This window comes from Narcine bancroftii, chromosome 4 (assembly GCF_036971445.1).
Source record: "Narcine bancroftii isolate sNarBan1 chromosome 4, sNarBan1.hap1, whole genome shotgun sequence".
Lineage (NCBI taxonomy): Eukaryota > Metazoa > Chordata > Chondrichthyes > Torpediniformes > Narcinidae > Narcine > Narcine bancroftii.
In genome coordinates this window covers 276686556-276698676 of record NC_091472.1, presented here as the reverse complement: position 1 = coordinate 276698676, position 12121 = coordinate 276686556, and the positions used below count along the sequence as shown (strand labels likewise).

The 12121-nt window shown below is 40.1% G+C and overlaps 1 protein-coding gene across 14 annotated transcripts in view; it reads right to left on the bottom strand.

Annotated features, from left to right (window-relative positions):
- The window catches only part of LOC138761991 (low-density lipoprotein receptor-related protein 1-like), a 1165126-nt gene that overhangs the window by 260598 nt on the left and 892407 nt on the right, over nucleotides 1-12121 (bottom strand). For all 14 annotated transcript variants that reach the window (XR_011356692.1, XM_069935089.1, XM_069935091.1 and 11 more), the window contains 3 exons: nucleotides 4607-4726; nucleotides 3962-4075; nucleotides 3496-3645 (listed from right to left, as the gene is read on the bottom strand). Coding sequence is in view for 13 of the 14 variants with exons in the window: in XM_069935089.1 (XP_069791190.1) it covers nucleotides 3496-3645; nucleotides 3962-4075; nucleotides 4607-4726 (384 nt within the window). In the remaining variant the exon portion in view is untranslated. The remainder of the gene's footprint in view (nucleotides 1-3495; nucleotides 3646-3961; nucleotides 4076-4606; nucleotides 4727-12121) is intronic.

Here is a 12121-nt window from a genome sequence, read left to right as displayed (position 1 = left end):
CCACTAGTTAGCCACAGAAAGAGAATGGGCAGATTACAGTTTGCCAAGAAGTATTTAAAAGAGCCTGCAGAATTCTTGCAAAAGGTGTTGAGACAAAGACTAACCTGTATTAGAGTGATGGCAAGAGCAAAGTGTGGAGTTGTAAAAGAACTGCTCAAGATTCAAAGCATACCACCTTATCTGCGAAACATTGTGGTGGGGGTGTTACAGCCTGGGCATGTATGGCTGCCACAGGTACTGGCACACTAATCTTCAATGATGATGCAACTGCTGGTGATAGTAGCAAAATGAATGCTGACATGTATAGAAATATCATATCTGCTTAAGTTCGAACAAATGTCTCCTAACCCATTGGACGTACATCATCATACAGCAAGACAATGATCCCAAACATACTACTAAAGCAACAAAAGAGTTTTTCAAAGTTAAAAACAGGAAAATTCTTGAATGCCCAAGTCAGTTATCTAATCTAAATCAAATTGAGCAGACCTTCCATGTGCTGAAGAGAAAACATAAGGGGACAAGTCCCTGAAACTAGCAGGAGCCGAAGATGGCTGCAGTAGAGGCCTGGCAGAGCATCACCAGAGAATAATCTTAGCACTGGGTGATGACTCATGAATCAAGGGTCACAGCCTCGGAAAATGCTTGGGCTGTGCAGGACTGGGAAGATAAGAAAATTTTGCACTCAGAATTTTGTGTATCTTTAAAGTCCTTGGGGGAAAAAAATGCTTGAATCCTGAGTACATTCAAGATGGTGATTGTTATATGTAAATAATCTTGAAGGATATAGCTTTAGTGCATTTGGAAATGGTGCTGAAATAAATGATCAACCGCGATTTCATGAACTGGTTTAACTGGCATGAGGTAGTAAATGGACAATACATGCTTCTATTTCTCATGTTTAAACCTCAGCAAGATTAACCCTTTTATTTCAGAAAATTGAATTATATAACTTTTGTTTGAGAAAACAAAATCATCCAATCTCAATTTTATCCTGAGATGATTGTTTAGGAGATCAACTCTAGATAATTACCCCGACACAATTTTTTCTCAAAATGTTTCCTTATATTTTGATTGGTCTATCTGTCATTTCCTATTGTCAGACTGACACGAGATTAGGAAACATTCTGAGAAAAAAATATGTCAGGGGTAATTATCTAGAGTTGATCTCCTAATCATCAGATTATCTATATGTCTCCAATTTTCACAGCATCTGTTTCCAATCTATAAATATAAAGTGGAGAGAAAGCAGAAACCTGCAACCACATGGATGGTTGATATCAGAGGATGCTCCTGCAGGCTACTCAAACACCTCCTGAAATCCAGAGAGACTGCTGTGACAAATTACATTGAGCTGCTGAGATGGGCATTCAACAAGTGTCTCGGAGGTGTCACTGAAAGGAATGCACTTCACTGGGGGGCACCATTCTAGTCATAGCAGGCCAATGTGAGTCAGTCAAAATTTTTAGGGCAGGAACATACCCATCATTGACCAGTCTACATCCACAGGATCTTTCTAGGCAGTACATCTGATCTTGATCATCTGATGAACATGGGAGTGATGGTCATATTGTCTCCTAACTTCATAGTTACTGGATTTTATTTTCCCCAAGTGACTACATTAAATCTCTGCAGTGCTAGACAACATGATGCTTATCATTGCTTCAAACAAGTCACTGAGTGTTCCTCCTCCCAAATAAATTACTGTATCAATATACTTTCACTTTTTGAGATATATATAACCGAAGCACTGGGTTTTGCCAGCATTTTAAACCATCACTTTTCTAACGGTACATGGTATGGCAAAACTGACTCAGTATTAAGTTAGAAGCACCATGGTTTCTTCAGCTTACAGCGATTGGATTTTATCAATGCCGATTCATGCTTTCCTGAATAATCTATCATTCCCATTAGTTTTCTCACCTGTCACTTGTATCCCCTGTAAGACAGAGGAATATGAGTGAAGGGACAACATGAAGGGGATATTTCTTATCAGCAGACCCTTCATTTTTTTTTCCTTCTTCAAAAGGCATCTCCCTTACACCTGGTTATGAATACAGTTGGAAGAATAGAGCCAGTACAGGACAAAGGTCGTTTGATAAGCATCAACTGCATACAATGAATACCAAAAATTCCACGTTGACTGTGGCATGTCTCTAACTATTTCAGTCATGTGGTCTGTGGAATAATAGTTTTCAAGGGTAGATCTTCAGTCCAAGTCCATGTCTGAGGTGTTTTTAGAAGACATGGAAGTCTGGATTTGCTGGTTCTGGCTCAGACGGGAGAAGTCATTATGGGAAGTGATTGGATACACCTTTGAAGCCATACACTATCTCTTGAGCCTACATGCAAGGGTCTTATTGCAATGGTATGGTAGCATCATACCATTGTTTCTTTCCTCAGATATAGAGCCGACCAAGCCAATATAAACCAAATTACAGGTACTTGGTCCCTACTGTCGTTACTCTCTTTGGAGTCTGCTTTCTGTGCCACCTGAGTGCGTTTCTCCTTGCAAGAGATATGCAAGTGGTGGTGGTGAAAAAAAGTGTGGGATGGTAGGGCCTGCCATCACTCCTTCAGAAAAGGCCATGTTCACATAGAACAGTCTACTCTTTACTTGTGCAGGAGAGCGATCCGCTCCTGGAGAACTGAAAGTTGTCAATGTGCAGCATTCCCTTCCTAACAAAATTAAAAAAAACTTGAGCAGGGATGGATGACATCACTGTGCCAACCGAGATCAGAAATTTGGTCATGATTTGCAATTCCCTGAGTTGCAGCACAGTGGCATTTTGCTGTTTTTTTTGGAGCTTCCTATCTCTTATATATGTCTTTATTGTAGCCATCAACTGAATCTGAAGGGAGCACATATATTGTATTTTTTCAAAATTATGACAAATTTATTTCCCTGCTTATGTGTCCCGTCAATTTATTCAGCTAATCGTTCATAGTGTTAGTTTCTGTGGTAGTGGTAAGTGATCATTGCAAACCGGGACACAGTGTATATGCATTTTTTGGTAGTCCTTGAAAAAAGGGACACAGAACGCAAAGAATCCAATGCCCTCTTGTTCATGATTCTACTACCATGGAAAGTTTTGAATTCCATGATGCCAGGCAGAATTTCCACTCAGCCTTACTTCATTGAACCATTGTTTTACTTTCGTAGATCAATAATGACTTCCAGAAACAACAGAAAATTAAAAATAAAACACAAAATAGGTGGTATTTTCATGCTGGAATTATTACTCTGTTAGTTCATTGCTCAAGGCATGAATATGCAAACAAGCCAAAGATATAATAAATCAATATTTACCATCTCAGTTGTGCATTATTAAAATATGAAGGCAAATAAATCACATGAAAGAAATGGTGACAATATTTTCCTGACAGGTTGGGGATCTTTGACTGTTCTGGAGCTCAGTATTTTTTTTATGATGACGAACTTCTATGCATCAACAAGTATCATTTCCTTTTTTGGTTTTAAAGCAAATGATTTACCTTGGCAATTTAATTCATCTGTGTAGTCGCCACAATCATTGGATCCATCACAAATCCAAGACGGAAGGATGCAGAGGGAAGTGCTGTTACATTTGATGTAATTTGTTTCCTTAACTCCAACTCGGTGGAAGCCAGTGCAGTCTGTGTTACCTTGAACAGAAATGATGAAATCAGTAAGATAATGTTTGCATCTTGCTGAGGTGAACTCATCATGACATGATTTCTTTATTAATAAAGGCCAATTATTATCTGCTTGCAAAATTGCTTCAACAATGTAAAAGGGTTTCTGTGTTTTTACTTTAATCCATGAAAAATCGACAAGGTCTAAGTACATGTCTTGGCAGCATTGTTGTGTTTTAGCAAACAATGCCCTTGGGGAATCTCTAATGGCCAACACGTCTGCATCCACTTCTTGTGAAATGCCCACATCAACACATTGAACGGTTGCCAAAACCTGACAACTTACTGCAATCCATTTCATCAGAAACATCTGAACAATCTATCAACTGGTTGCACTGTGCTGTTTTGACAATGCAAGTCCCGTCTCTGCACTGAAATTCAGCTGCACTGCAAGTGGTATCTGTAAAACAAAGCAAAATATCGGGTGGAATACTATTTTGCACAATCTCATTTACTCATTCAATAGTCACTCTTATACCAATCAGTCTTGAATTTCTACTCTTCAAATTTCATGCAAGTTTACAGGTTTGCCACGGCTCTAGCAACAACCCCTTGCTGATCAATTATATTTGAATCAAATTAAAGAACTTACAGAGAATAACAAGTTATAATATTACATCATTTAAAATTGGTGCATTTTTAAATCACAGATTGCATTGCATTTAGAAAATAAACGGGAAAATTAAAACAAGAAAAAGATAAGACATTCAACTGGCTTAAATACTAGAAAGTTTAAACATTGGAAGCAAGATATTAATTATAATCCATCAAAAAAGATAGATCAAAGGAGTATTAGGACTCAGGTAGTAATCCATCTGGAAGTAAATTCCTAAAGCCGCAACAATAAATTCATATTATTTGGTTCACCTTGCTGTTGACTGAGTCATTGCAAAGATAAATCAATGTGAATAGTTACCAACCTAATACTTACTATTGCAGGCTACTTCATCTGTGTTGTCAGTGCAATCATCTACTCCGTCACACCACTTTGCATTAGACACACAGCGTCCATTATAACAATGCTTAAAGCCTTTTCTGCAACGTCTGTTTGCTGATTCAAAGAAACCAGAAAGAACAAGCTGATAAATTCATCACCCTGACAGATGAGAGGTCAGACCCAAAATATATATTCTAAGCATTCAGTGATCAACTTTACAATGCTTAATGATGGTTTAATTAAAGAAAAACTTTAGTAAGCACATCATTCTCCTATTTTTGCTTTAAAAGTTTACAGCTATTGTATTTTTTTCATGTTTATTGCAGGTGATATTTTCATGCTGGGCTTTTCTCCCTCACTTCTCTTCTGTCACCACCTGTCCTGAAACTTCATTTATTCAGGACTGGAGAGAGCTAACAACAAACCTATGTCTTTCCAATCCTCTATAATTTATAACCTTCTAAGTGATTACTGCTGGTGGGTGTTATTGCTTCAAATACAATTTGATAATTCATTCACTTTGATAAACATTGTCATTGCTTGCACATGAGATCGGCTTGTAAACCAGGCTTTTTTTTCAGCTCGGTCTTTTTTTATCAGGCTTTCATTTCAGAGAGTGTCCAGGGAAAACAGGTGTGGACAGTTATTTGTCAACAGTACTTGGCACAAATAAAGATTGATGTACAATGTATTGAAGAATGTTGTTGGATCAGAAATAGGGAAAGCATAAATTTCATCTGGTTTTGTTGCTATCTATATTTGGGTGCTATGTACCAGAGTTGATTCTGTTTCTCCCATTCTTCAGCTCAGATAGTCACAAGAACATAAAATCTAAAATAGCTAAATATGTTGATCAGGAAGAAAAATGTGGAAAATTGCTTCAAAATTAGCATGAAGGGACAGAATTTAGTGCAGGTATGTTTTCTTTATTTGATGTTCCTACATTCATCTTGGTGGAGAGTCTAGATTTCAAAGCTTCAATGTACTTTTAGGGTGGCACTGCTAGTGTAGCAGTTAGTGTAACACCTTTTCACTGCCAGCGATCGGGACTAGGGTTCAAATACCACACTGTCTGTAAGGAGTTGGTATGTTCTCCCCATGTCTGTATGGGCTTTCCCTGGGGAGCTCCTGTTTCCTCCCACCATTTGAAATGTACTGGGGGTGTAGGTTAATTTGGTGTAAATTGGGTGGCACGGAACCATGGGCCGAAATGACCTGCTACTGTGTTGCATGTCTAATTTTTTTTTTAATTAAAAAAGATGGAAGGCACCATGGAGTTCAAAACAATGTTTGATCAGCAAAATGTAAGTCAAAAGCAAAATAAACTGTTTCTCGAATTTTCTAGCTATAATGCACTACCTATTGTAAGGTAAAACATCATGAGATGGGAATGTGTAAGGAATTACCCTGTGCAGGGCTGTAACAAGAAGGGGAGGTGTCGTTGTACTCCTGTTAGGTAAAACATCATGAGATGGGAATGTGCAGGGCTGTAACAAGATGTGAATGCATCCTTGTACTTACAAGATAAGAGAGACATTGATGGATTGAGAGGCAGGAAGCTAGCAGGGAAAGGATAGCAACAGTTTTAGTCATTGGACAAGTAATGATATGATGATGTTCTAAGCACATATCCAAGGGTATAAAAAATCACCATTTTGCTGATAACGGCAGAATGCATTCTCCGACTAACATGGTTAGTCGCAAGTGTTACAATCCGGTAATAAAGAACAAAGAACCCTGATTTCGACTCAGTCTGGTGTTTGTCTCACTCATTCATGAACAAAGCAGACCTAACACTATTTAAAATAAAGAGATGTGTTGGATTAATTTCAATATTCATTTCTTTGTCCTACTCTGAGTATGCAATTCTCTGTTTAATTCAGTTACATGACAATTATCTTTCCATCTTGATGGGAAAATTTATTTGCAAAGGACCACAGAGTTACAGTGTCCTCCATAATGTTTAGGACAAAGACATTTTTTTCCCCTTTATTTTTCCCTGTGCATTTATAAATTTATAAATTTAAATTTATAATCAAACAATTCACATGCAATTAAAGTGCACATTAGTCAAAGTTATTTGTAGACATTTTGGTTGATCATGTAGAAATTATACAACTTTTCATACTGTCCCCTCATTTCAGGGCACCATGATGCTTGGGGCATTTGGCTTCACACGTGTTCATTGGTGCAGTATAAGAGAGCTAGGCTTGCTTCAAAGCTTTATATAATCTTTGGAGTCTGTAGTAGCTATTTTTCAACATGTGGACCAGAGTTGCGCCAATGAAATTTAAAGAAGCCATAAGATTGAAAAAGAAGAATATAATGGTAAGAGACATCATTCAAACCTTAGGATTACCAAAAATCAACCATTTGGAATATCTTAAAGAAGAAAGAGTGCACTAGTGAGCTCAGTAATCACCAAGGGACTCGTATTCCAAGGAAGACCTCGAGGGTTGATGACAGAAGAATTCTCAACACAAAGAAGAAAAATACCCAAATGTATGTCCAACAGATCAGAAACACTCTTCAGGAGGCATATGTGGATATGGCAATGACTTCTGTCTGCAGAAGACGGTGAACAGAAATACAGAAGCTACGCTGCAAGATGCAAACCACTAGTTAGCCATAGAAAGGATGGCCAGATTACAGTTTGCCAAGCAGTATTTAAAAGAGCCTGCAGAAATCTGGGAAAAAAAAACATCATGTGGACAGATGAGACCAAGATTAACCTGTACCAGAGCAAAGTGTGGAGATGTAAAAAAAAAACACTACTTGATCCAAATCATACCACCTGAGCTATGGTTTGCATCTTGCAGTGTTGCCTTTGTATTTCTGTTCATTGTTTTCTGCAGAAAGTTGTCATTGACATATCCACACTTTCCTCTTGAAGAGGGTTTCTGATCTGTTGGACATACGTTTGGGGAGTTTTTTTTCATTATGATAAAAATTATTCTGTCATCCGCAGTGGAGGGTCTTCCTTGGAACAGCAGTTCCTTTGTGATTACTGAGCCCACCAGTACATTCTTTTCTTCTTAATGATGTTCCAAACAGTTGATTTTGGTAATCCTAATGTTTGGTTGATGTCTCTTAATGTTTTATTCTTGTTTTTCAGCCTCATAATGGCTTCTTTGTCTTTCATTGGCACAGCTCTGGTCCTCATAATGATCAAAAGCTCAGAAGCAAGCCTTGCTCTTTTATACTTACACCAATGAAGTAATTAAACATACTGGAGTTGCCACAAACACATGAAGCCAAATGTCCCAAACATTATGGTGCCCAACATGGCCGAACCAAATTTTATGCAAATAACCATGAATAAAATCTGGAACGTGCACTTTAATTACATGTGAATAGTTTGATTACAAATTTAAAATTGTGGAGCACAGGGACAAATAATGGAAAATGTATCTTTGTCCCAAACGTTATTGAGGGCACTGTATATGCAATTCTATTTCCACTCACCAGTCTCAACCATATTGTGTCCCTACTGCTCCCTGACCATGATTATCTTATTCACTGTGTACTGCGAGCATTTCTGATGAGAGCAGTTTTCCATTCCCACCACTAATTGACTAAATTGTGAGGGAGCTCGCCTGGCAGGAATTGTAACACAATCTGTTTGACCATAAAATTCTCTTTGGACAAATCTAATGGTCTAAATAGAGTTCATTAAGAGTAAACCTACAATCCATGTCAAAAGTCATGAAGGAAACTGCTCACAAAGATTTAATAGTTTGGTGACAAAGATTTCACCTGTCAGACGAGTATCAGCTCTAACCATAATGATGCCATAAAGCAAGCAGGATAATAAAGCATTCTGAATACAGTAACATCCCTGGTATCCGGCACCTATGGGGATTGGTAGATCCTGAGTTTTCTGGTTGCCTGAGATTGACTGTTGCGTGATTGGTGAACTAACCGCTAGAAGGCGTCAGTCTTAAATTTTCATGTTTTGCTACCTATTTACTGCATTTTTTTTTGCCAGTTGCTTGAGGCTGCTGGTTGGTTAAATTCTGGATAACAGTGATTTTACTGTTTATACACTCAACAAACAAGGATGTAAAAAAAAACTATTTCTCACAGGTTGCGAATTAGATATTCAAGCATGTGGAATTAAATAAAAGATGAAGCATTATTAAGTAGCCTTTGTTTGTCATTTTAAAACGAAACTGCAAATGCAGTACGCATTAAAAAAAAAGACATTCCTCCAAACCATGGTGCCACATTAAAAGACACAACACTATACAAAAACAGTGTAGCCAACACAAGACTACAACCTACACAAAGCTAAATAAACTGAATAAAAACAGTGCAATAACACAGAAATTAACTAAAAAAAAACTTGACCATAGGCACAGTAGAAACATGCTACAATATAATATTCTGGATAGTAAAAAAAGTCTTATAGCTTAAGTAAAGAAACCACCACCAAGTCCAGAGAAGCTGCTGTGAGCTGCCATCTTCGACAAGATTTGCAGGAATCTATTAGACTCTGGATCTTAAAACTCTGATAGGTTGAGTGAAGAAACCACTACACAGTTCACAATCTATAGGAGCCTGAAAGCCTCGACAACATCCACCACAGGGCCCTGCCATCTAAGATGGCATAAATTCCAGGACCTCCAAACCAGGTGCAGGACTCCGCCGCTCTGGATACCATGGCACACCCTTCTCAGAACACATTACGTGACCCCCACCTTGGCCACCGGCAACAAGTGACACTGAAGTCTAGAGGCCTTGTCCCCACAGCAGAGGCTCGGATTTCACAGCAGTCAAGGCTGTAATAGGAATATTTAAAAGACTCTTACATAGGAGTGTTATGGGCCATGAGGGAAAGAAGAATTGATTGATGTAGACCCGGTTTATAAAGGTCAGCACAATACTGTGGGGCAAAGGAGCCATACTGTGCTGTTTTTTTTCTAGATGTTCTATCAATTGAATTTGTTTTTCAAATCAGAGAGCTTGCTTAGCAGGAAACATGCTTTAATTTGTCATTAAAATTCAGGTTACCCATGTATTCTGAAGTATATTTGCTTCAGAATCTTCCAGAGTGAGACAAGATTTTCAAATATCTTAAGATCTCTTCCCTTCAATGTTTTCTACAGATTACATTAGGGGAGATTAAAGTATACACCTTTCGAACTCTGTAAACTATAACGCCCCCTGCCCAATCTTCTTCCAACTTTCTTCTAGGTCTCTCTCTCTCCTTTTCCCTCTGTCTTCTTTTACGAGTCAAAATCAATTCTCACCTTCCCACTTATTATATCCAATTAACACCCTTTTGTCCTTTTGTCTGAACTTCTCCGATTCCCAATCTTCCCCCTTTCTTTTCCCTGCCTGTAATTCAGACATCAGTCTCTTTTCACTCATAGCTCGAGGAAGGGCTCAGGCCTGAAATGTAGGCAATATCTCTACACCCCCTCTGGACTCTGTGAGACTGGCTGAGATCCCCCAGCATTTCTGTATTTTGACGAGAATCACAGCGTCTACTTATTTTACATGCTTCAACACCTTGTGTGAGAGCCACAGTGTGATAAACTACTGTTATACTATGATTGGCTACTGCTGGCTGGACACACTTCCCGAGACCGATCCTAGACATTACCCCTTTGTATGCTCCCCACTGCCATGATCAGTTGATGAGTTTGGTTGTTGCTCCAGTCTATAGTCAATAAAAGCCTATCAGTTTCACAACTTCAGTCTTTTATGGTAATTAAAGGTGCATTAATTTTATTGACAATATTTTTCAAAGAAATGAAAGAGTCTCAACATTGACCCTCAATCCTCTGACACCATGAACATGTTGGAACTTTGGCGACATTGCTTTGAGAACTTCCAGCCAGTGACTGTGAACGTTGTTAGCACGGATGAGGACAGACTGAAGCTCCTCTTCTCACAAGTCGGACACCTGGCCTCCCCAATGATCAACGATGCCAAATTATATGTGGAGGCCATGGTATACTGAAGGTCAGTATCACAGAAGGATGAACGAGGTCTATGCTCGACACCTGGCTACCTGGTGAGTTGAGGGACAATTATTTATGGGCCCGTTGAGCACTCTGCAGGAGGTGCAATTGCAAAGCAATGTCAGCTGCCCAGAATGCAGAAGACCTCATCTGGGATGCCTATGTGACCGACATCCAGTCCGAAAACATAAGACAGTGACTCCTGGAGCAGAAGGTACTCGACCTGCAAAAGGCGGCTGAATTAATAGGGATGCTGGAGGTGGCTTTCCAAAGCTCGGACGACTACTTGGCTGCCGCGGGCGCTGCTATATTGGGACGGGGAAATCATCTCACAATGTGGAAATACTATCCAGCCAAGGAGGCAGTATGCACTAAATGTGGAAAAAGAAGAAATTACATGAAAGTTTGTCAGTCTAATGCACCCATGAAACGTAGCCACGCAGCATACAAACAGCCACCACTCCCGGCAGCATGACTGGCGCCATTCCCTCTGCAGAATAACAACACCACGTGCAAGTCATGGGGGCCACCTTTTTGGACTGCGCGGCCAGTGCCATTTTAATGGCCTGCAGCACCATGGGGGGAACAGCAAAGGAGGGGAGGGGGAGAGAGGGTCGGGGGGGAAAGAGGGGATACTTGAGGAAGAAGGAATTAGAGCGGACAGAGAGGAGGAAGGTAACGGGGATAAGAGATGAAGCAGCCGGAGAAAGGGGAGGGAGTAGAGAGAAGGAGGGCAGAAAGAGGAGGAGGGATGGAGGGAGTGCTCAGGGAGGGGATGGGGAGGGGACGAGGAGGGGGAAGAGCACAGTGAGGAGAGGTCAGATAATGAGTCCATATTGGCCTCCATCAACCTGAACCAAGAGGGATCATATGAACTTATCAGGTCCACAATGGATGCCCAGGTGTATGGGTGTGTAGCAAACTGCTGTTAGATGGTGGGAGTACAGAAAGTTTTATTCACCATGATACCACTAAACTCTTATCCCTCGAAATGCGGCCAGTCAGCCATATGACTCATGTCCAAATTCCATACGATAGACGTCCATGGGTCCTGCACGGTGACTTTGACCATTGGAGGTATCATTTACAAACACTTCAAGCTCATCATCATGCCTCAGCTCTGCGCCCCTTGCTATTGGGGCTGGACTTCCAATGGCAATGTAAGAGTGTTACATTAGAGTTCGATAAGCCCCATCCCTCCTCACCATTTGCTACAAATAGTTCCTAGACAGCCCTCTGCGCATGACCTGTGGGCTCTTGACTCTCAGGGTAACCCCTCCATCGCTGTTCATGAACCTTACCCTCGTTTGCAAGCGGGTGGCCACCAGAAGCAGGTGACACTGCGCCGCAGACAGCTTTCATCAAGTCAGAGGTTCAACGTTTGTTGGGCAAGGGCATCATCGAGACTAGCAATAGTCCCTGGAGAGCTCAGGTGGTCATAATGAAGAAAAGGTCAAATAACAGGATGACCATAGACTATAGCCAGACCATCAACCAGATTACACAGCTTCCCTGCATAATCAGATTGCACATTATCGGG